The following is a 25,186-nucleotide window of genomic DNA, read 5'->3' as shown; positions in this document are numbered from 1 at the left end:
GGAGGATTGAAATGTGAAGTGTAAATTAGGCAATTTAAGACCAACTCATGTTAGTTTATATACCACGGGCATGTTTGACGTTTTATTTTCTAAAAAACACTTTTTTTTAGTTGGGCCGTTTGGAAGGTCAAATAAAGTAAAAAAAAAAAAAATTCTATAATATAGATCTTAGAGAATAATTTTTGTATAGAAAAAAACTAACTAGGTCTCTTTCAAAAATACTCTATACATTGTGTCGTTTCTTTACTCCTCCCTCTTTCGTTTTCTTTGGTACTCTCTTCCCATCCTCTCCCCTACTCCCCCTTCCTCTACTCCATCCTCTCCTCCCGTCCTCTTCCCTACTCCCCCTTGCCCTACTTTATCCTCCCTTCCCATCCTCTCCCCTCCTCCCTTGTCCTCTACTCTCTTTGATGACGATGCCAACGATGATGTCGGTGCCGACGCCACCGCTGACGACGACGGCGCCACTGCCACTGATGACGAAGCCGCCGCCGAAGCCAATGCTGTTGACGAAGATGACACCAATGCAGCTGCTGCCGACTCTACTCCCTCTGACAACGATGACAACAATGATGTCGCTACTGCCGCCGCTAACAACGACGATGCCGACATGGCTGCCACAGACGACCACGCCGACGCCGACACTGCCAATGACGATGCTGCCGACAACGCCGATGTTGCTGCTGCCGACGACAATGACAACGCCACTCCTACTAACAGTCACAGCAGTAAGAGAAATAGTAGTAGGAGAAGAGAGATGTGAGCGGCGATGGCAGTGGCAGTGGCGGTGGAGAAAGGGCCTGAGGAGGAGAAGATGTTTTTAGCTATGTTTCAAAAGATTTCTCAATTCGATAATAATTTTTTTCTAATACTTTTATGCAAAAAAAAAAATTTTTTGTTTTGACTTGTAATTTTTTTCTTAATTTATTTTATATAAGAATTAAAATAAAGCTTTTTTAAGAGACAACCCAAATAGTAAAAAATAGAGTAATTTTTTTTTTACAGAGTATAGAGTTTTTCAAAATGTTAAATACAGTGTACATAAAACTAAGTCGATCTTAAATCGTCTATTTTTATTATAATGACCTAGCTCATTCGCACTAATAATTTCTTGCACTACAACAAAAACGGTATATAACGACACTTTTAAATATCGGTATAGATCAAAAAAAAGTGCTGCTGGCTAAATTACCGACATTTTTAAAAGTGTTGTTATATGTGGCGTCGCTAGGTATATAGTACGTGACACTTTTTAAGAGTGTTGGTATAACCTAAAAAAAGTGCTACTGATATACCGACACTTATTTAAGCTTTTAGCAGCACATTAAAGTGATGCAAAATAATATTCTAGCAACACTTTTTTTTAATTTCAGCGACACTTTATAACTGTCGCATTTTCTTTAAACATCAAATTTTTTCTTGATGCATCACACTTTTTAAAATATAATACCACTCCACGATGATTATCATTAAGCATATCTTTAATTTTCTTCGCCTTGATTTGCATTAACAAAAAAAACATATAAAAGAGGTTTTGTAGTTACACTAATTAATACCAAAATGTCTCAAGCTATTATCCATATATCTTTAAACGAGTATTTAGTCACTAAATCACAGTACCAACAATTTCTAGCTTTTCAACCCAAGAAAAAGAGAAATGAAAACAAAAGCTAATAATATCATATCATATCCAATCGTAGTGACCTCGGCAATTAAGATATTGAACCTACAAATTAAATAATACTGAAGTTAATAAAAGATTAGTTAAATAATCTTTTAACATGAAAATCAATTAATATAAGTTTAATTTTACTTGAAGGGCAATGAAGTTGTGGATGAATATTACGAGCGCTAGATGCGTCTGAAACCTAAACAAATATAATTTTTTAGTATTAGATAATCATTTCATCTTAAAAAAAGGCATTATTTGACAATGAGCAAGACATTATTTAAGTGACAGATTATCATACTCAAATTTAATATATGCATCTCCATTTCGTATACAAATAGTAATTAAGATGGTGGCTCCCCAATCTATTGCACTTAATAACTTACCACAACTCGTGAAGCATGTAGCATTGATTAATGAACCCACCACCAATAAAAAAAGAAGAACAAAGAGATGCTGAAAATTTTGAGTGGTTTCTAATCCTTGCCTTACATATAATCAATAATACAATATAATACACCAAATTTATGCCATAACTCATGAGAATATATTCTTTGCAGTTCATAAGCCTTAATAGCATTAATACTAGCAATAGCATGTTCCTCCATACACTAATACTGCAACTGAAAACTTAAAAACCAAAAAGGTATTAACTTGTTAAGGAACAGAAAAAAAAAAAAGGAAAAAAAAAGTCTTCTTTAAGCACCAAAGCTGCAATCAACAAATAATGTAATAAAACCACTGCACTAAGTACACAAAATATTGCGGCCAAAACCTATTTNAAAAAAAAAAAAAAAAAAAAAAAAAAAAAAAAAAAAAAAAGTCTAAAACACAGCTGACAAGATTATACAGCCGACAAAATCATCCTAGCTTTATTTAGGAATTAGGAATATACTCAAATCCACTAAAACCCCAGAGTTCAGGCCTGAAAAGACATCAAGGAGACATTGCAGAAATTTACAGCTGGCTGCTGACTTCTCACCAACTCTATAGCCATGATGCTGAATTCGTTGCAAAGGAAGTTTAGAGAATGACAGTGCCCCTTATGCACTTAATCATACAAACAATGTCAAACTATTGCTTAGTTTTGATAGGGATGATGAAAGTAATTTGGAAGTCCTAATGAAGTTGAAGAGGTTGACTACATGGAACATGGAGTAATCAACACACAATGATTTAATTATTCAATTTTGAAAGGCATGGACGCGTAATCTCGACAAGAGATCGAAACACAACATTTTATAGATTAAACGAAAGCTAATAAGTTGATATGATACTTCTGAATTGTAGAATCAATGTGATCTGCCATCTCACAAGTTTTATATTGCTCAAGAGGAAGTTTTATATTGCTCAGGATCCTCATAAAAACTGACCATTCCATCCTTCTGATTTATCGTAGCAAATATCTCCCCATCTTGAATCTGGAATTTTGCAAAAAAGTTACAAAGCTTCATCACATTTGAAGTTTAAAATGACAAATTTTTATATAGCTCAGAAACCCACCATCCGTAGAACATGCATTTCAGCTTCCTTCGGGGTCTTCAGTTGCACAGCATTGGCTATGTCTTGGAGGGACAAAGTCAAGTAAGTCTGTGTTAGTCTCTGGATATTGCGCTTGTATAAAGAAGATAGGACTTGCTTCACCAATCCAAGATTATTGTCCTGCAAGTTCAAAAAAACAGAAAGGCGAAATAACACATGACAATTTTAAAAAGTAAAATCCATCATAAAAAGCAAAGAAAGAAAGTACAAAAGATAACAAAAGGAAATTGCTGCAAAATCACAACAGTCATGCAATACAATGTTCAACATTTACTACAGTAACTGAAATGCGAGATGGCTTTATTGTTGAATTAAAGATATAGCCGGTGAAATAGTACTCACAGACTGAAACTTCTCAACATTTGATTGGATGAAGGCCTCTAGATCTGAATACTTCCCCGAGGCATAGCAAGCAGACAAATCAATGTAGGGCTGCCAGAAGAAAAGGGTTAAAAAAAAATAAATATCAGGCATGTATTAACTAGAGGACTCCAAATTAAAAGGCATCTATAATATCTAAAACACAAATACACATGCATATCAGAGAATAAGCTCAGTACACATGCAAATCGAAGAATTATGTAAAAAATTACCGGCGAATGCATAATGTAGAACTCTGTACAGCATAAATCCCAGATTCAAATCAAAGCATTCTGGCATAAACTTCGAGAATCATTCATCACAAAAGGAGATTAAACCAACAAATAATAATAATAATAATAATTTGAACACCCATAACTTCATAGGGACCTTTTCATTAGCTCCCCACTATAACTTGGTTTTGGTTTAGATTTTGATCAACACAGCAAGTTTGGATCATCTTCTAGGTTGGGTTGATCTAAACTTGACTAAAACCCATTAGAATTGAGTTTTAGACTAGGGTTTGAAGTTGACTTTAGACCACACAACCCAAACACGAACCAAACTCATTAGTGAGTTTCAAAACCTGGTCCAAACTAAAATCAATGGGATTGATGGAAAGGTCCTTCTGGAAAATTGGGTTTTTTTAAAAAAACAGAAAGAAAATAGGAATAGCAATCTCAGAGCATCTAAGTGATACAAATGAAATTCACAGGCACAAATATGAAATGCGCTGTATCACAGGGCCCATTTCTGAAGTTTGCCCAAAATCAAAATACTAAGCCTTAAGGAATTTATTAGATAGATCATCATCATTTTAGTATGGTAAGATTTTACTTTTTTAATTGCATTACACATCTCGCCCTTCATAATAAGATGTTAAATGGATTCACCATAATTAGGCAAGTGCCTAGAATATGTTGAAAAATGAAAATTGTTGGCCCTTTACACATTCGCTGTGACGCCCTACTTCCCAGAGGGTCATCCATTCTAGGACTACTCTAGTCCTAGCACGCTTAACTCTCTTAACCTCTTAACCTAGCCACTGCCCAAAATGCTATAATCGGGTTAAGAATTTTAGCCCTATTATATTTTATACCTTATATATAGGACTATCTAGGGTCTCATATTCTTCCTACCTTTGAGCTCTGAGATTATACAAATGCTCTACAAATGTGATTTGGATACATCTAGTGAAGCACTAGGAATTAATGCTCATTGAACTTGGGGCCTAAAAGTGAGGCATTAAAATAGTTAAATCTCGTGCAGTTCACAAACTTTCATAATAATTCGTTTCATTCATTAAACAAATGAACTAGGCAATAGAAACTAAAGTAGTTTAGGCCTCTGGAATCGAGAAAAAAGAAAATAACTGTAGATTTTCAACCCAAAAATCCAACATCCTACAAATAGTATGCAAATGAACTAAGCATTCACGATTAATATGATGGGAATTTCTATGCACGTTCTTAACATTTTCCCAAATTTTAAATTAAGTCACTTTAAATCCTTTCGGTGGAACTTAATTGGGAATATTCCTTCAACTGTTCTAATTACTCTGTCAAATTTTACGGCCACTTCCCAACTCTATGATATAATAACTAAATATTTTAGTAAGCTTACTAGGAGATAAGCATTAATTCTCTGTGTGTGTGTGTGTCTCTCTCTCTCTCTCTCTCTCTCTCTCTCTCCTTTTTAAAAAAAAAAAAGAGTAAGGAGAATTAATCCTTTTTCTGATGATAAGCACTTAATATACAATAAGACTAATCAGAGATTACACTCTAAATCGTCATGAACAAGAGATTCTGACAAGAGATTATTATATGGGATAATCGATGGATAGAGCTCACCTTCTTCTCCGTCTACCCCTTCCACGCCTTCGACGCCGCCGCGAGCACAACCGGGTCGCCGGACTCCTGCCTCCCCACCACCGTCGTTGCCTCGACGTTTGGCGCTTACTCCGCCGGCGACGGTCCCCGCGAGAGCCTCACGGCCGAACTCCGGCCGCCGGAACCCTAGCTCATCGGTTGCGGCGACGGAGGAAGAGGAGGAGAGCGAGGGGGTTTGAGCGAGGGGAGAAGAGGATACGACCTAGGAGAAGACGATTCGTTCGGATGTGGAGGAGGAGGAGGAGGAGGAGGAGAGCGAGGGGTACGATAGTTTTTTTTCCCTTTTTTTTGTATTTGGGCTTTCTACTTGGGCCTTGCTAGTTTTTTTTAATAACTTAGGAGTTTTTGAACATTATGAATTTTGTTTTGGGTAATTGGGCTTTATCTTTGGGCTTTACTAGATTTGTTTTTTAAAATAAAAATTATACATAAATGGGACACTTACATAAAAGTGTCCCAAAAATGTGTCGCTAAAACCCAATTCTCTTGTAGTGTTGGGTCCAAATTACCAGCAAAATGCTTAAAATCAATATTATCATTCGAGTCCCTAATCTCTTATATTCACAATCATATTTCCTTTCTAATCTAATATAGGATTTAGAGACTTTCTCTGTTTAGACCGTAACTGTAAGGTAATGAATCCTCGACGCGTAAAACTGAACTTAGGTCGAAATTGACCAAAGTGTGGTATTGGACGCTTCGGAAGGGTCCGTTGAGCATTCCAAATGATGGGAATGTCTTATAAGGGTGTAGAGGACCTTGGAGAGCAAGTTGGAGAAATTCCAGAATTTTTCATGCTGGAAGTGCTCTCGGGTCCGGACCCTGGCTGAAGGGTCCGGACCCCGTACACGTGAAATGGAGGGTTTTGTGAAACCCTATTTTTGAGTGGGGGGCTGAGTGCAATTGTGCTTGAGGAGTGTTTAAATGAGATATCTTAACCCATTTCTCTCATTTCCCTCACATCTCCCAAACCTAAGAGAAAAACCTTTCTCTCTCTCTCTCTCTCTCTCTCTCTCTCTAAGCTTCTCTCTCTCTCCTTGGGTTTGTACCAAGAGGTGGAGAATAGTGGAAAGAGGTTGCTTGGAGGTGAAGCTACCATCTTCTTGGCTTGAGGAGAAGCTTGTGTTGGAGGTAAGCTTCATGCGATTTAGTGGTATGTAGTTAGGGTTTTGATATAATCCCTTAGAAATGAGTTGAATGGGAACCCTAGGTGATGCTACACAAGATTATTGCATGAATCATAGTTGCTATGTGCATTCTTGCAATAATGGGTTTGTAGGGTTTCTAAAGAGGGCTTTTAATCATAGTAGGATTTGATCTAATTTAAGCCTATGTAAACCTAATTGAAGGTAAAATCAACACGGTGGGCAACTCGAATCGAAGTTCCTACAGACGTGCGGCGAGTCGTTAAACAAAAGTACACTTTTCGGTTTGTTTGCGTTGGGTCGAGCTGAATCGTCGTCTATAAATTACAAGACTGGAATTCTCGCATCGCGGCATCACCAAGAAATGTGGGGTGCTATCCGAAACAATCGGATTTCCTTTTATATCTAAGTTGTTATTGTTGAGCGGAGTTTTTACCCAACTAGTCTCCTTCAACACTTTTATTTTAAAAATAGGCCTCTGAAATTTGAATTTGTAAAAATAGGCTCAAAACTGCCAGGTAGGCGGTGAGGTGGCGGGACTCCTAAAAAGCGGTGAACCATATACCGCATTCATGTGAAAGCGGTAAATGGTTCACCGCTTTCATGAGGATTTATATATCCCATGAAGGCGGTGAACCATTCACCGCCTTCATGGGCACCCACCCTGCCAAAGTTTATTAAAAGCGGACAAGGAATTCATTAAAAGCGGTGAACTATTCACCGCTTATAAATACGGTGAATAGTTCACCGCTTTTAAATGCGGTGAATGGTTCACCGCTTTCAAGCTGTACTACAACAAAACAGCAGCAATAATGCAAAATTCTCACATTATACAAAAAAGCAATATTTTCAAGCATTTCAATTACAAAAATAATTACATAAAATCATCTATACCAACTTCAACCACACTTTAATCAGATAAAATGAGCAATATCAACACATTTCAATATGGATAAATTTAGATAATACTACAAAAATCAATATAGAAAGATCTGAATATCAAATATACATAATAATCTCAAAAATGATAAAAAACATCAAGTCCCCTCCATCCCCCTCCTATGCTCTCGCCCTCGTCCCCTGCCACGTCCACGTCCGCGTCCACGACCGCGTCCTCGACTCCGTCCTCGAATATGTATGTCATGCTCCATCTCAGGCTGCACGGGCTCAATGACATGCATCTCATCAATATGCTCGATGGCGATGCCCTCGACAATCTGCTCCATCCCTTGCTCAACAGCTGATGGTAGTATCCCTTCCTGCGTCCCAATATGACCTCGTCGTCGTCGCCTACGTTGATATACAATATCATCGCGACGAACCTGCAACGTGGATGAAACGTTAGAAAGATGGATAGACGTGAATGAAATATCAAAATATAATACCTCTGACGTAGATGGAATCTCAAATGGAGGGATGGACGCCGACGGAATATCAAACTGCACTTCCGATGTCGAAGGGACATCAGAAGTCGAAGGGACATCAGATGGATGAATTGGGACAGATGTCGATGGAAAATCATACGCAGGCATCGAGGTGGAGGGAATATCATCGAAACCATATGTAGGCGCGGACGTGGAGGGAATATCACCGAAATCATATGCAGGTGTAGAGGTGGAGGGAATATCACCGTGAGCACCAAATGTCGGAGAAGAAACATCCGAATGTCCTGTCACGGGTAATGTCGGAAGGCTCTCTAACACGCTCTCGAGATCCCACCTTACATGTGCTAGAGCATCGATCATTCTAGTGGGCTCCGGAGGATCATCCATCAAATGACCGATACCGCTAACAGCATGCCGGATAGCATACACCTGTATAAACATATATGATTATATATAATGAATATCCTTATATTAAAATAAACTATAAAATAAAATAATCTTACCAATCGTCGCTCGACATTCCCACGCGGCAGAAAAGTAAGTGGAGGCCGCTGTACAGGACGAGAAATCCACCTCCGTGTGATCCCCCAATACCACTGCATGTATACAGAGGTAGCTCGTATCGGATCTGGATCGACGAAAGGACTCTGCTCCGCAATATGCTCAAGACGATCTGCCCAACGCTGAATATATGGAGCATGAAATGCTGCCCAGTCCTCGCCTGATCTACCCTGCGAGGTGATCCTCTGTATAGCTTCTACAGGATCCGGTATATGCTGCAGCAATCCAAACTGACGCAGAACTCTATCAGGTAAATGTAGCTCGACAATATGATAGCATATCAAACTAGTTCTCGAACGCCAGATTGCTGAGCCCTCAAGACAAAATGCAGGAAGACCGATCAAAACATCCTCCGTATAGGGCATCCATGTAACCTGTACAAGTGTATTAAAAAAAATGAATGTAAGATTTTATAATGTTTATGCATGTATTTAATTTATGAAATCTATAAGTACTTGTGACTCTCTTTGCTGATCTAGCTCATCGCGATAAAACTCAATATCGGTCGCCCTGACATTTCCACGAAATCGCAATCCCATGTTCCACCTGCAGAAGTGATTAATAGTATATTAAATTATTTATCAAAATTTATTATTTTATTATATTATATTTTAAATACATAGCATACCGACAACCCAATGGACAATCATGCAGATCCGGTGGAGCTCCAACTCGATCGGGACGTCCAATATGTATATAGTCCCATGCCCATATCTAAAAACAAAAAAGTTAACTATAAAATTAGTAAAAGAAACCAATTTGCAAATTACAAGTTATTACTAAAAAAAACTAAGTTCTAGTGATTTGACCTGTAGTAGAGTACCAAAAGCACAACACTCGGCCTTTCCTTTCATAGAGGCATTCCCTAATGCCCGATAGAGATGGGCCAAGGTAGCTGCGCCCCAAGCTAGGCCTCCGCAGAAGTCAAAATCCTCAAGTAGCGGTAGCCACTTGAGGTGAACGCGATATCCAGTGGGGTTAGGAAACAAACTGCATCCAATTTGAAATAAAATGTATGCTCGTGCAGATGCTGCAACCACGGCCGCCGGAGCATCCAAAGGAATATGCCGGAAATGCTGAAACAACCACTCCAAGCGGATCTGGCCGGTGACGACATCGTCTGGCTGTATCCCAAGAAGGAGCTCACATGTATGCAACAAATCAAATGAAACACGTCCTGTAACAGGCTCCCCATCCACTCGTAGTCCAGCTATAATGGCCACGTCACGTAGCGTAACCGTCATCTCTCCGTGACGTAGGTGGAATGTCTGCGTCTCGCGCCTCCATCGCTCTATCAACGCCCCTAACAGAGCCTGATCTAGCTGTACTCGTCTGAGGCGGGAGACGTAGAAAAAGCCAGCATGTCGTAAGTGCTCTATCACTCCCGGATGCTCGACCGTCCATGTGTTCAGTTTACGGCCATGCTCCGTAAACTGAACTGGCGTGTACCCCTGTAAAGTTTATTCACTTTTTAGTAAATTTCCCTTTTATGTATTACCCTAAATAAACTTTTTTGTAAATGCATAACTTAACATACCTCTGATCGCACATAGCTCGACCGATGCCTATCCTGGTCTGATAGAACTAATAGATCAATTGGCCCGGGATCCTCTTGAACGTCCATCTGCAAGATAAAATATACAAATTAGTGACTATTAATTAAAGAGGCCTGGCCGATTTGGAGACTATTTTTACAAAAAAAGTTTAAAGAGGCCTATTTTTGTAAATAAAAGTTTCAATAAGACTATTTATAAAAAAAATTCTTGTTGAGCATATATGTTCATATGTTGATTATCATGCATTATAGGATATGTGGTTAAATGTAATTCAATTCCTTGCATACTTCCATAGTAGAATAGAAATCATGAGTTGGATACATGATTTAGCGGATGCATGAGGATTAGATCTTGACATGGAAACCTACAGTGCCAAAAATAAGTGGTGAACTTGAACAATGTAATGACATAAAAGTGTGGCATTTGGAACTAGTGTAGTGATGACACTTAAAACATGAACATTGGGATAGGTGGATTCCCGAGTGTATTGTTATCCCTAGTTGGTAGGGTATCCTCGAGTTGAGAGGATTGGATCATACTCACTTAGTCTATTTTAGCTTGACGGTGGTCGCTCCACCCAAGCAGTCAGCTCCGGAGTTGTCACACGATGAGTTAACGTACCTACCCAGCAAGCCAGCAGATGGTCTCGGGTATGTGTAGCGCAGAGTGTCCTCACCTATGGGATTTGGTTGTAAGTTAGGGCTTAACCTTATGGTTAGCCAAGATGATTGGGTGACAAGTATATGAACGGCATGCATCATGAGCATAATAGATACTTCATTCATATCATGTTTTTGAGGCATAGTAGCATGTTAGCAAATTTCATTATTATATTAGCAGATTTCATTACCCTGTTTATGTCTCTACTTATGCCTGCTTAGACCTAGTGGGAAAATCGGCGGGATCGGCGGCCGAATCCACTGGAAACTTTTGTTAGTTCTCATCCCACTTTGTTGCAGGGCCTAGCATGAGCGGACCGGCAGATGATCGCAGTAAGAGCATAGTGCTCTAGTTAGTAACCTCCTGTTGCATTAGAGTACCATGTGTATATGAGAGACTTGATGTGTTTTGGAAGATGTTTCTTGTGGATGTATATGTATCATGAGGTGAAAGTTGTAAACCAAATGTATGTATTTTGGTGGTTAAATGCAAAGTGAATGTAATAGCTAGTTTTCTCTCTTGCTCTTGCTTGTATCCTACTTGCATGATTCATGTATGTTAACTATGTTTACCTCAACAACTTGATAAACATGATTGATGTTGTTGAGCCTTGGGCGGACAGGGGAGGTGCTGTCCGTTCAACGTCTGTTGGACGTACCCAAACCGACCAAATTGGCGGTTGTGGGGGCGTGGCACTAACGATCTCGTCAAGCCCTATTTTCCTGCCTAAGATTAGCAGGTGATGTGAACTCCATCCTATCTCATAATTCTGGCTTGTAAACTGGATCTAATACTAACTGTAACAACATAATCCACTAGCACTAATAGCTTATTGGGCCCAAACTACCGGCCTAAAATGCTGAAACCTAGTTATTATCTCTAGGGTTCGTAATCCCTTATATTCTCAATCATATTTTATTTTTCTATTCGATGTAAGACTCACATGTATTATTGTGTGATACCCCAATAGTCTCACGTCAAATGGGAATGAGGTGTAATTAAGTACACAAGAGATTATGGATACTAACAATAATAACTGGACTTAACCATTTTAAGCCGGTAGTTTGGGCCCAACAAGTTATTATTGCTAGTGGGCCAGATGCTTACATTTGGTATTAGAGCCGATTATCAGCCGGAAGTGTGAGATAAGTCTCAACTAAGCCAAGGTTTGAATGATAGTCTAAGTTAGGGTCAGAATGATAAGGTGACAAGCTAAGTTAGGGTCAGAATGATAAAGCTAGTGAGACAAGTTAGTCTAAAAAGTGAGAATCTGTGACGCTCCAATAATCTCATATTTGATGCAAATAGCACTGTAATTAAATATATAAGAGACCATAAACATTAGTAATAATAACTTGGCTTAAGCATTTTTGGCCAGTGGTTTGAGTCCAATAAGTTATTATTATTAGTGGGCCAGGTCGTTAGCTGTTTATATATTCATATAATCTTCTATATATCATGAATACATGTTGCTAGTCTCAATTTCTCCTTTCAGTAGTTAAGGACCCATGCAATGCCATGTTATTTTATAAAGCATATGTGAAAAAATTTGAGGGAAAAGCTAGAAAAATAATTTATATATATTAATAAAATAATAGAAAATTAGAATAGTAAAGAAGATAATGTTCTGGGCACAGGATGTATGAATACGTCGTATACACTGTTTGTAAAACCTATTATCAAAATGTAAACTCTAAAGATAATTGCCTATATAACCCTCATATGTTCTTCTGTTATTTTAAAATATCCCTACAGTTACCATCCGTTGAGTTAACTTGGGTTAAACATGAGTTAAATATTTACCATAGTTAAAAAAAATAAAATGTCTCTTTTGTCCTTAACTTAAGGGCAAATAAGAAATATTGATGATGGTTGAAGGGTATATTTGAAAATACAAAAAATCAAAAATACTTTTTTGTGCCCCTCACTTAAGAACAATTAAAAAAAGTCGGTAATAGTAGAAGATATATTTGAAAGAGTAAAATGGTAATTTCATAGAGATAACAGCTATTGCTAACAGTTCATTAACAGAATTTAATTCTATAGATATATTTGAAATAAGTTGGAACATAAAAAAGGTATTTTCAATATTAGCCTTCTAAAAGAGGTAAATTAGAAAGTCGAAAACTTTTCTGAGGCATATAAGCAATGGCCCCTAAACTCTATTATCAAAGTGTAGACTCCGTAATTTATTATATAGAGATTTTTTATATAGGTAGATCGCATCTATTGTATTTGGTTTAATTTGACAATATTGATTGTTTAAAAATATGGTCAGTGCAGACAATAATTTTTAATGGTTGAAAAGGAGAAGATGATTATTCGGTGATTTTACTTATACACCACATTCCTAAAAGTGTATTATAAAAATATAAATTTTGAAATTTTTTATGGACAGACTTTTTATATGATTTATATGACATTTAGTAGATTAGGTTTTAATTTTATAATATCAGTTATTAGAAAAATTGGTTCGCTCTATGTAAGTTATTAATAGACCTGTAGGCAATATTATAGTGTAAAAATAGGTTGGAAGTGGAGTATTTAAAGGAGAGTTGGGAGAAATTGAGGGACAAGCGTACGTCACTCCCAATTTCTTCCAATTTCACCCAAATCTTCTTTAATGAAGTTCCTAAGCTTATTGTAAAAATTTAAATTTTGTAATTTTTTATACACAGACTTTTTATATGATTTGTATGACATCTACTAGATTAGATTTTAATTTTACAATATCTATTATTAAAAAATAGGTTCAGCCTATGTAATTTATTAGTGGACCGGATGTAGGCAATATTGAAGTGTAAAAATAATTTTTTTTTTCTTTTTTTGGAGAGAAAGGTGGTATGCAATCTGCTTAGTTGGAATTATGAATCAACTAAAATTCGAACTTGCGATCTCCAATATCAATCATCAAGCCTTTTGCCACTTACTGTAAGGACAATTGGTTTAAAAATAGATTGTTGAAGGGGAGGGTTTAAAGGAGAGTTGGGAGTAATTGAGGGACATACATCACCTCCAATTTCTCCCAATTTCACCCAACTCTTCTTTAATACAGTGTATATATATATATAAAAAATCTATATTTATATAAATATATGAATCAGCAGTTGGGATCTAGGTGGCAGCGAGGGCCGGAGGTGCGGGCGGCAGTATATATATATATATATATATTAGTAAAATGTACGTGCAAATACACGTAATAATTATTAAAAAAAATTATAATTTTTTTAAATTATTTTTTAATTTTAGGTCATATTTTATATGATTGCCAAATATGTATCTAAAAAATTTAAAATAATAAATCACGCTATTAAGAAAGATATGCTTTAAATGATAAATAATTAACAATAATCTCTAATGCAAAAATTACTTTTGAAATTAAATAGAAAAATAAAATCTGTTAGGAAATAAATTTTTGAAATTAAATAGAAAAATAAAATCCGTTATCTTAAAAAGAAAATATATTTTGAAATTAAATAGATAATATCTAAAAAGATATTAAAATAAAATAGAAAAATATCTTTTATAGGATTTTCACATCCGTAATCTGTATAGAAAACTTACTTTTGAAATTAAATAGAAAATTTTATATTTAAGGATTTTCACATCAGTAATCTGTTATGAGAACTTATGTATTTATTGCTGTTTCTATTTCTATTTTTATTCTTAATTTAAAATTTTCGTACGAAAAAGAAAATGGGCGCTAATTTTTCCGCGCCGAAAATGGGTCTGTCGACAGACCAAAATTTAATAATACGTGCTTTTATATATAGTATATATATATATATATATATATATATATATATATATATCATTTAGATTTAAAATAATATATTTTGAAATATTATAAAGAAAAATAATTATTTTAAATTTGGATTCTCAGATTTGGGGTTGGATTTCAATTTTTTGATTGGGTTCGGATTTAGATATGAATTTTAAAAATTTGTCGGATTCGGATTCCTATTTGTGTTTGGGTTTTCTAGTCGGGTTCGAATTCGAATTTTTCAAATTCATCTCGAATCTGAGACGTTAACATCTCTACTTGTTGAGACTAAGCTGAGCCCAGTACATCTACCCAGGTGGAGGCACCAAAAAATAAATAAAAAAAAAAGGAAAGAAAGAAAAAACAAAAAAAAAAGAATAACAAATAGTAGGATATAGGGCTTTTTCTAAAATTAGGTTTATTAAAATTTTAATCTGTAAAAATAAGCTTGTAAAAATTTTATTTGTAAAAATAGATCTAAACGGGTCACAATTGCGCTATATAGACCAGAATGTAAAGAAAGGAGTAAATTTCATTTATCATATTTAAAATGCAGTAAATATTTCATTACTTTCCACATTGCCATTTAACCGTGATTCATTTAATATTAAAATATTGAAAGTTGTGAATTATTTAATGCATTTAAAACATGGTGAACACTTCACCATATTTTCGCTCATAAAATATTAATAGTTTATATGGTGCATACATGGCAGTGTATATACTTATTTTTACATGTAAATTTTGACAAATTTGTTTTCACAAATATAGATTTTAATTAGTCTAATTTGTTTTAAAAAAAATTCTAGTATATATATAGTTTGCTCCCCATCATATATTACCCGATATTATGATGTGCATGTTTTACTCAAATTTGGTAGGGTTTAGAGTGGAGTAGATACTAGAATTTGTTGAATTTAAAGTTCAAAAATATTATATTTTTGATATTTAAAATTTTGAAAAATATAATTGTTTTATATTATTTTATTTAACACCATATCAGAAAGTCACTAGACTCTTAATTTTTTTTAAAAAAATTTTATTTGTATTGATGCCAAAATTGAAATTAACATGCCGACCTAACCCACGTATGAGCCAATAAGGACATGTGGTATACCAGGAGTCGGCAATAAGGCGCCTAAAGGTTTTAGGTGGGAACGGTTGAGAAGTGGAGCGTAACTTTCACGATGAGGAGTAACTTCTATGAGGAGTGGGTGTGGGCGTAACTTCCACGATCATGGTTACAACCACTCCTCCCACTATTTTCAACCAACCAATAATGTGGGTTGATATAACTATAAATAGTAATTTTGAAGTCTGCAATAGGGGTCTCTTCCCGTTGGAACAAAAGATCATCTTTATTTCCTCTGCAATTTTATCGCTTTTCTAGGAGTAGTCTAAATATAATCTGTTTCTTTTCCGCATTTACTGCTTTCCTAGGAGTAGTTTTTAAATTAGATCTCTGGAGTCTGTATGCCCCACAGGCACACTTTGTTGTAGACTATATTTGTAGAGTCTGTATGCCCCACGAACACACTTTGTTGTAAACTATATTTTCAGAGTCTGTATGCCCTTCGGGCACACTCTGTTTTATTAATATATAAAAGCATTCGGCTCTTTCAACCGACCAATCATTGTGTATTCCATATATTCGGCTCATCAGCCAACCAATTATTGTGCATTTCATCTATTCGGCTCTTTCAGCCGAGCCAATTCTATAGTAAAGGTTTTTAAACTCGGCTGATCTGATCTCTCGTCAGCCGAATCGCTTGATTCAGTCGAATGGTGCAAACTTCGAGAGTCACTATTCGCAACCGTTCCATGTCCCGACACGCTCCCCGAGGAGGACCTTTGACCGAGTCAAGGATCAGGGATTTCGGCTCCCAACAATTTGATTTAAGTTTATGTCTTGAGTCATAATTCAAGCTAAATTTCAACTCTTACTAAGGACTCATTGAACTTTTGAATTTTATGCTTATACTACTTTTAGTTTCTTGATTCTTTTTATTTTCTTTTCTTAGCTTTTATTTTAGTTTTTTAAATCCCAATGGTTCCGACATACATTATATAGGAGCAGATTGTTATTTAAATAAAGTAATCAGACTGTTTTAAGAAAAGAACAACGCAACAATGCNCAAGAAAAGAATTTTGTCAGACTAATGAAATAAATTTATTGTTAGACGAGGATATATTTTTTCAGTCTAATGCATGAAAATAAATAATAACATCTAAAGATAAAGATTTATTCTATTATTCCACCTTGAAATTTAATTATCATAACTAGAAGAAAAGAAATAGGCTTCTTTGTATTCTCAAATTTTAGAAAATAATGTGCAAAATATGCCATTAAATAAATATTCAATTAGTAGTTTTATTTGTGCAGAAAAGCTTATTTTAAGTTTTAATTTTTTGGTTATAAAACAAACATCTTGAATATAAGATTTCAAGTAATCCGTGGTCTATTCTGTGTAGAAATTTTGCTTATAAGAAAAGGGCAATAAGGATAAGGGGTCTAAGATGGTCGACCGCCAAAGTTCTCGAAGCGTTGAAAATTTTAGATTTTTTTTTCCAAAGTAATATGCAAAATGCTATTTTTATGCTCAACTTTTGACTATAAATTTTGCTCTCTCACTGTGCAAGAGTTTAGATAATTCTGATTTTTAGTATTAAAAAAATAAAAAGTGATACAATAATACTATTTGTACATCTAAAAATAAATATGAACCTTACATCTTGTCAATCTAAATTTTATATAATTTTTTTTTTTTTTTCTTTGAAAGATAGATGACATGCTATCCGCTTCGTTTATTTCATTTAAAAATAACTTAGCTAGAAATGTGAACCAATTAGAATTCGAATTTGGAACTTCGGGTACCATTAGGGATGTAATGTGGGGCCGAAACAGGCCGGAGGCTAGCCCGGCACGGCCTGGCCCCAAAACCGAACCGTGCCGTGCCGAACCAAATTTCTTGGAACCCGGCCCAGCACGGCCCTCCGGCCCGCACTGCACAGGCCGTGCCAGGCCGGGCCAGGCTTCCGGCCAGCTCTTTTTTTATTTTAAATTTTTAAATTTTTGGGACCAAAATACCCTCCCAACAGTCAAATTTTTGACTGTTGGGAAGGGGATTTTAGTCCAAACCCAACTCCCAAGGATCTGTTATCACAGACCTTTAGGAGAGCCCCAAAGCCACAGCCCAACTCCCAGTGGGAGTTGGGGTGGTGCAGGGCCTTGAGAGTTGTGTTGTACCCAACTCAAGCCAACTCCCTGTACGGCTGTACCCAAGTCCATGCCTGAGCCCAAATCAGGAGGCCCTGGCCACACGGGCCGGGCCGTGCCATGCCGTGCCGGGCCGGGTCGAGGTACCCTCTCAGGCCTGGCACGGCCCAGGCCCGGGTCGTGCCGGGCCGTGCCGGGCCATCGTGCGGTGGGAGCAAGGCCCAGCACGACCCGATTTAACTGGCCCGCTACAGTACTCGTGCCGTGCCTGGCCCGGCCTACTCTCATGCCCGGCTGGGCGGGCCGCGGGCCGCCCGGCCCGTTTGACACCCCTAGATACCATCCACCAAGCCCTTTGTCACTTTGCGTCGGTTAATTTTAATATTTTTAGTCATAAAAAGAATAACGCATGATAAAACTAGTGTAATAATATTAGCACTTTGATGGAAAGCGATGAGGTTTATTACATCTAAAAAGCATTTCTAAAAGTGAGCATAATTTTATGCATACACTTAAAAAAATAGCAAGTATAAATTTTAGGGTTAATTACATACACGTCCCTGCAAATATGGTGAATTGCAGATATAGCCCTACAAAGCTCAACTTTCATAATTTGTTCATGCAAAAGTCCTAATGTATTTAGATATGTTCCTCTGGTTAGCATTCGTTAGAGAACTGTTAATTTTTTAACAGTATATTCGTGAAATGACATTTTTGTCCTCACAAATATGTCTCTCCAAAAGTACTCCCTCTTCCTCTTTCTCTTCCTTTTCGGGCCGCAGGAGCGAACGGCGGCGGCGGCAGATCATCGACGACGACGACAAAGAAGAAGAAGGAGGAGAAGATGAGGACACGAAGAAGAAGAAAAAGGAGGCGGCGGGGGCTGGAGGAGCTCGGAGGCGAGGGGTTCGCGGCGAGGTTAGAGAGGTCGCCGACGGCGGAGGAGAAGAGAGAGGTGGCTGCGGCGATGGCGCAACACCGAGCGCGGAAGCATCGCGCAGCGGTGGCGACGGAAGATACGACGAAGAGGAGGCGGCGGAGGTTGGCGTCAGCGGCGCTTCGGCGAGGTCGGGGTCGAGTTCGCCGGCGACAAAGAAGAGGGAAGAGGAAGAGGAAGAAAAAAAGGGGAAGAGGAAAAGGAAGAGGGAAGAGAAAGAGGAAGAGGGAGAGGATTCGCCGCCGCACCTCCTCCCTCACCGGCGACGAAGAAGAGGAAAGAGGAAGAGGGAGAGAAAGAGGAAAAGAAGGGGTAAAATTATCATTTCACTTATTAATTAACCATGGTTAAGTATTTTAACTGTGATTAACGAAATTTTTCTAACGAAAACTAACGGCAGGGACATATCTGAATACATTAAGACTTTTGTAGGGACAAATTATAAAAGTTGAGCTTTGCAGGTATATATCTGCAAATTACCATGTTTGCATGGACGTGTATGCAATTAACCCTAAATTTTATATTCTATTTATATTCAAAATAGATATTTTTTGTACTAACTAATTTTATTACTTATTAAATATTAAAATATATAAAATAAAACCTTAAAAAGTCTCGAACGGGCTTTTATTTTGCATCTAGCCCCCTAGAAAAATTTATTTTAAAAATAGTCCCAGCAAATTTATGTTTGCACTTTTGACCCTCACCTTGCCACATAGACGCCACGTCAGCGCCACGGGCGCGGGGTTAGGCCAGGGTGTTAAGTTGAACACGGTGAACCATTCACCGTATCCAAACACGGTAAATGATTTACCGTGTCCAGAGAAAATACAAATATATATATTTTTCGCAATATAAATATTTAAAAAAGGAATAGGGAGTAGCCGAGTAGGGATGTCAATGGATATAGATATCCGAAATATTATTCGAACCCAAACCCGAATAAATTATTTATATATATAATTTATTATTATTTATTTATACAATACATAAAATATTTAATAATTTTTATCCCCTAAATCTTCATTCAACAGTATAGATTTTTAAAACTCTCTGAGTTCGGGTTTCGGATTTTTGGTCGGGTATGAATATGGATATAGATTTTTAAAACCCACCAGGTTCGGATTTTAATTTGATTTTCGGGTTCGGGTTTGAATTTTTTGAAAAGGAGAAGAAGAGGAATATGAATATGAAACACGGTGAATCATTCACCGTGTTTGAATACGGTGAATTGCCATGCAGTCACGTGGCGCTTGCGTGGCGTCTGGATGGTAGGGATGGTGCTTGCGTGGTGTCTGAATAGCAGGGATAAGATCATTTTTGTAGTTATAAATTTATTGAGACTAATTTTAAAATAAAATTTTGTCGGGGGCCATTTGCAAAAAAAGAGCCCCTCTCGAACGGGTGGATGTAAGATATTCGTCCGTATTTCTTGGTCCAAAATGATGGCTGATAGTAAAGTGGGGTGAACATTTTTCCTCTGCTGTCATTTTTCCACCGGACTAGGGTGCTGGGGCATCGCAGAGCCAGTCAATCCTTGCAGGTCTTCTTCTGTGCTCTACTTAGACTAGTCTCCTATAGATTGCAGCCTCACTTTTTTCTTTTTCACTTCTCTAATCTCAGTGATGTGAGCAACGAGAACACAATCTCATACCAAGAATAATTTATTATTCTCGAGCACAAGAAATCTTATTAGTATTCATCTTGATCTTTTAACACCATGTATATTCCCAAGATTTTGTTCTTATCCCTCTTCCAATTGATCCTTCTTCATCTTCACCTTCTTCTTCCTCCGGCCGCCGCCGACCCTCTCTACCAGATATGCGGCAGCACCGGCAACTACACGGCGAACAGCACGTACCAGTCCAACCTCAACCTCATCCTCTCGTCCCTCGCCGCCAACGCCTCCGGCGGCGGCGCCGGGTTCTCCGAAGGCACCACCGGCCAGACCCCCAACCAGGTCTCCGGCCTCGCCCTCTGCCGCGGCGACGTCAACGCCTCAGCCTGCGGTTCCTGCCTCCGCTCCGGCACCTCCGACGTCCTCAACATCTGCCCCTACGACAGGGGCGCCGTCATCTGGTAACACTCTCTTTATTCGGAGAGAAATTGTATGCATTATCCTTTTCGTAACCTGATATTGCTACTTGTTTGGATCCATGAGCACATTATTCGGCATATCTACTCCATAGTGTGATCAAATGTCCGGAGTGGTATCATTTTACGCTTTCAGCTTATTTTTCCGGAATAAAATAAGTTATTTTGCCGGTAAAATATGGTATGGATGCCAAGACCTTTGAAGGAGCAAAAAGTAAAGTCATAGCTTCCAATCACACAAGAAAAACTTCCGCACTGAATTAGTGACTATTGAAATCTATTCTGACCTCCAAACAGGACCTTATGCTCTGTTTGGCTGTCAAAATAACTTATCAAATCATAACTTGTTTGGTGTGAGGAATTTATAGTGTGATCAGAAGATAAGAGTTTGATTTTTTAAAAAAATTCTTTAAAGATCTTCGAGTCCATGATTTGGTACGATAACATATTTTAGCTGTAAGGTAATTCATATTATTTTGAAAAAAAAAAAGAGTTGATGGCCGAATATGGAATGCCATTCTACACGCTTAATCCTACTCATCATCTACAAAATACTAAAAGGCTTTTTAAGCAAATCAAAAAGCTATGCTGAAAAAGATGTTCATGCATTTGAATAGGGTCTTGCCTCTTTTGAATGTTAAACAAGTTTTCTAGCAAGGTTTAAAGTGCCGTGGCACGGGGGCGTGCAGTTACGTCCCTGGCACGGTACGGCACGGGCACGCTTGCGTGCCGACACGTGGCACGCTTGCGTGCCGACAGATACGCACGACCTCCTGCTGGCACGCTTTGGCACGGACTTATTTTAGCTTTTTTGGTTCCAGTAAACTCTTATAATATTATTTTGAAAGATTTAAACAAAATAATATGAATATTTATTATGTACATCTTACTATACTCATCAAATAACATGCATGAAAGCTTTTTGTAAGTAAAATACAGCTATACCTGATATAGAATAGAAATTAAAATATAATAATAAAATTCACAGTACAATAATTATTTAAATTTACATCTTTACATAGAGATGACTGCTTAATTTCACATAGATCGTCGCGCTGGATCATATGTCATATTGTTATCTGCGGATACAAAATTATTTGAACAATATTGAATACAATATTGCTGATTGTGAGAAATTCATATATTCCTAATATTACTTTATATTTTTATTTTTTTGTTCTTATTAAAATATCTGATCAAAATTTGTTTAGGAAATCGATTTTTGATTTCTTTGATTCATCCGAAAGTTTCGTCGTGTGCGACAAATTTTGATAAAAAGTATTTGTGAAGAAAAATGGATTCAGTGGTGGAAGCGGAGGGCTCGGCCGACATATGGATCAGATAAAATAATAAGTTAAATTAATAAGTTTGTTAATTTTATAAAAAAAAACAAAAAAACAGAAGCCAAAAGGCAAAAAAAAAAAAAAGAGTTGACAAAAAGGCATCACGAGTGTCAAAAAAATAAGATAAGATAAAAAATACAATATAGATGGCCTGGGGGTTGTATCCAGAGAACAAAAAAAAAAAAAAGCCCAAAAGTCAAAAAAAAAAAAAACCCGGCGGCACGACGTCGGTACGTGCGCGCGGCACGCTGGTGGTGCCGCTTGTTCTCAGCGGCACACACAGCGTGCCGTCGGCACGCGGGGGGGTGCGATACCCCGCTGTACCGTGCCACCTTCTTGGGAGCGGTACGTGCACGGCGGCCGACGTACGCGCACGCGCATTAAACCTTTTTTCTAGTATGATTTTTTTTTTTTTTTTTTTTTTTTTTTTTTGTTATTGTAAAGTTTGGAGTTTCTTTTGGTCTCTTTGGAAGACCATGTTATGCTATGTTTTGTCCAGGAAAGCAAATTACAGGCTGTGATGATTTATTTTATTCGAAGAAAATAACTTTGAAGATGAATATGACATATACCCTTATAGACATTTGATCATACTTTTCATTTACTAAATACTACATTCTTCTTGAGTATATAGTGGAGGCATGCTGAACAAGATGTTCATGCATCCAAACAGACCCTTTAACTTCTTTATTTTATATAAAAAAAATTATGGCCTTGTTTGTTTTTTTTTTTTTTTACTTTTTAAAATAATTTATATGAAAGATTACAATAGTGGATGGTGGATTGGGTTTCGTTTCTTTATTAGCTTTCAACAAAAGTAACTTCTTTGATTTATTTTTTTTATTTTTTAGTTTTTTTTGAAGTTGTCAAAAGCCAACCAATCATAGCAAGACTTTGTGTTAAAAAGTAAATAAATAAGGAATCAATGGCAAACAATGGATGACATTTGTTTAACTGTAAAATGATCTTTTTTTAGCTGGTTTGAAACGTAAACAATCACTATCTAAACTAGTTGGCTGTTATCACAGAGACTATTCTAAAGATCAAGGGTTTGAATCCCCATTTGTGCATTTTCACAAAATGGGGTTTTGAACTTTTTTGCCTCTCCAGTTCTACTAGCATCAGTTACAGTAGAGTACACGGTTCTTAGGGTAAAAGGCCTATGGACAACGTTGGGAAAAAAAAAAAAAAATCTTGTTTGAGATATACTAAAAAACATGATCCATTTTATTGATGTTTTGTTAAAAAAAGAAATTATTTGGACAATTACAGATTAAAGTGTCATCTATGCAAAAGTAAAGAAAATACAGGGTTTAAGCCAAAAGTACGGGGGCTGAGTTGTAGTATCAGGAGGGTAGTGGAACTTTTTATACATTTTATAGTAGTTCTGCTTGATTAGATGGTATCTTTGCTATCTTGGGTCTGATCTCAGTACCAATTATTTCATAGGTATGATGAGTGCCTCATCCGCTACTCTAACCAGCACTTCCTCTCCTCCACGGACAACTCGCAGCAAGTGTACATGTGGAACACCCAAAATATCACCTATAAACCCAATGTGTTCGACGAAATGGTCACATGGTTTATCAATACGACAGCCCACCAGGCGGTATACAATATGACGAGGAGGTTCGCGACAGCGGAGGCAAACTACACGGCTCATATATCATTATACGGGTAAAAGATTTAGAATGGTTTTTAGCTATAGGGTATTTGGTTGGAGTTAAGTATATGGAAGCGAAAACGTAAAGTTCTGGGAACTTGACTTCATATCCCCTTAGGAGGAAGTTAGCTTATTAGAAGTGCAATTTTTGTCTTTTTTAAAGGACTTCCATCATCAATTGCATTTACACTTTAGTTAACCGAAAAATTGGAAGTAGTCACACCGGTTTGGAACAATAATCCCTCACAACTTACCTCCGATGATATTTCATCTTGTATTGAATACCTGACTTTTAAAACTTGTGATTTCAGTATCTAATCTTATATATATATATATATATATATATATATATATATATATATATATATATTTGGTTTTGCTATCTCTCTTCATGGCTTTTATAAAAAGTGTCACATAAAGAAGATCCCATCCAAACAGCTCCAAACATCAATAAGTTTTGATGATGTTGTGGTGAAATATATAGTTTAGGTACCAAAATTAGAATAGATTACAAAGTGACCTATAGTTCAGATAGTGTCAGTACTATTTTATTCACAGGTTGGTGCAGTGTGTACCGGATTTCACGCCAGCAGACTGTTGGCAATGTCTGCAAGGGCTGATTGGTGAGATGCCCAAGTGGTTCAACGGCAAACAGGGCGGGCGAATTCTCGGAGTGTGGTGCAATCTTCGGTACGAAGTGTATTCATTCTTTGCTGGGGCACCCTCGCTAAGGCTTGTTCTTCCGGCAGTAAGTGCGCCAGCGCCTGCTCCTGTTGTACATACCCCAGTATTTGTTCCGGCTAGGGAAGAAGGTAAGGGCCAAAAAAGGTTTTGTTTTTTCAATTTGTTTCAGTATTTAAATACTCGTGAAAAATTGTTCATTTACATTTATAATCCCTTGAAAATGTGTATTTTCTTACATACTTTAAAAGGCCCTGGTTGCCTTTACAATACCCTTTAAGAACTTGGTTTCTTTCGTAAATGTCCGTCTTTAAAAGATTTATTCTTGTTTAAAATCAACTTCAACTCTCTAATTGAATGTTTATCCAATTTAAGAACAATGGGTCTTCTTGTGTGAAACTGGAAATTTGTGGGACGTAATGATAAATTCGGTTGTTGACATGTTATTTTCTGAAGTTCAGGAAGTAAGGTTGTCATCAACAAATGACAAAGAGGAACAGGAAGTAGCAGATATCAGTAAGAACCATTTATTTGGATATACAAAAAAGAAAAAGAAAAAGAAAAAAGAGAAACAAAAAATAGATATAAGCAAATATTAGTACTTTTGGCAATATTGTTCCCTGTAGGATAAGCAATAATTTTGCATCTCCCACATTTAGATGTTGGTTGATTTTAATAGAATTATCAGGACAATTATTTATCTGGGGGAAAAGCAATTAGG

The 25,186-nt window shown here is 37.0% G+C and overlaps 3 protein-coding genes across 6 annotated transcripts; 1 reads left to right on the top strand and 2 right to left on the bottom strand.

Moving 5' to 3' along the window:
- Positions 1–612: 612 nt before the first annotated feature.
- LOC109703943 (COP9 signalosome complex subunit 3-like) lies at positions 613–5,723 on the bottom strand. Of its 4 annotated transcripts, none has more exons than XM_020224685.1 (7): positions 5,422–5,723; positions 3,805–3,864; positions 3,554–3,643; positions 3,173–3,331; positions 3,043–3,090; positions 1,814–1,868; positions 613–800 (listed from the first exon to the last, which is right to left on the bottom strand). In XM_020224685.1, the coding sequence occupies exons 2-7, from the start codon at positions 3,814–3,816 to the stop codon at positions 721–723; spliced, it is 444 nt and encodes a 147-aa protein (XP_020080274.1). In that variant the 5' UTR covers positions 3,817–3,864; positions 5,422–5,723; the 3' UTR covers positions 613–720. The 4 variants fall into 4 exon arrangements, 3 of the variants coding, with proteins under 3 accessions (XP_020080274.1, XP_020080275.1, XP_020080276.1); XM_020224686.1 differs by lacking the exon at positions 613–800 and adding an exon at positions 1,541–1,726; XM_020224687.1 differs by lacking the exon at positions 613–800 and having other exon boundaries at positions 1,825–1,868; positions 2,984–3,090; positions 5,422–5,722.
- A 1,919-nt stretch (positions 5,724–7,642) lies between these two features.
- LOC109703941 (serine/threonine-protein phosphatase 7 long form homolog) lies at positions 7,643–10,400 on the bottom strand. The gene is made up of 8 exons (XM_020224683.1): positions 10,395–10,400; positions 10,089–10,175; positions 9,361–10,002; positions 9,180–9,265; positions 9,007–9,097; positions 8,494–8,925; positions 7,991–8,419; positions 7,643–7,927 (listed from the first exon to the last, which is right to left on the bottom strand). Exons 1-8 carry the CDS (start codon positions 10,398–10,400, stop codon positions 7,643–7,645), a joined length of 2,058 nt encoding a protein of 685 aa, XP_020080272.1.
- A 9,740-nt stretch (positions 10,401–20,140) lies between these two features.
- LOC109703942 (cysteine-rich receptor-like protein kinase 6) lies at positions 20,141–24,596 on the top strand (the record flags this gene model as incomplete). Its single annotated transcript, XM_020224684.1, is given in 3 exon segments — positions 20,141–20,763; positions 23,571–23,798; positions 24,343–24,596. Coding segments are annotated over 3 exon segments (841 nt in total), but the record flags the coding sequence as incomplete, so codon positions are not given.
- Positions 24,597–25,186: the final 590 nt, after the last annotated feature.

Source organism: Ananas comosus, unplaced genomic scaffold (assembly GCF_001540865.1).
Source record: "Ananas comosus cultivar F153 unplaced genomic scaffold, ASM154086v1, whole genome shotgun sequence".
NCBI lineage: Eukaryota > Viridiplantae > Streptophyta > Magnoliopsida > Poales > Bromeliaceae > Ananas > Ananas comosus.
Note: the sequence above shows the minus strand (reverse complement) of the source record. Positions and strands in the feature narration are given on the sequence as shown.

Coding starts and splice junctions, on each gene's coding strand:
- LOC109703943 (XM_020224685.1), bottom strand. Junction 3,091..3,172: donor AAATGCATGTTCTACGGATG/GTGGGTTTCTGA, acceptor GCAAAATTCCAG/ATTCAAGATGGGGAGATATT. Junction 1,869..3,042: donor TAAATCAGAAGGATGGAATG/GTCAGTTTTTAT, acceptor ATATTTGTTTAG/GTTTCAGACGCATCTAGCGC.
- LOC109703941 (XM_020224683.1), bottom strand. Junction 9,266..9,360: donor CTTTTGGTACTCTACTACAG/GTCAAATCACTA, acceptor TTTTGTTTTTAG/ATATGGGCATGGGACTATAT. Junction 8,420..8,493: donor GGAATGTCGAGCGACGATTG/GTAAGATTATTT, acceptor ATGTTTATACAG/GTGTATGCTATCCGGCATGC.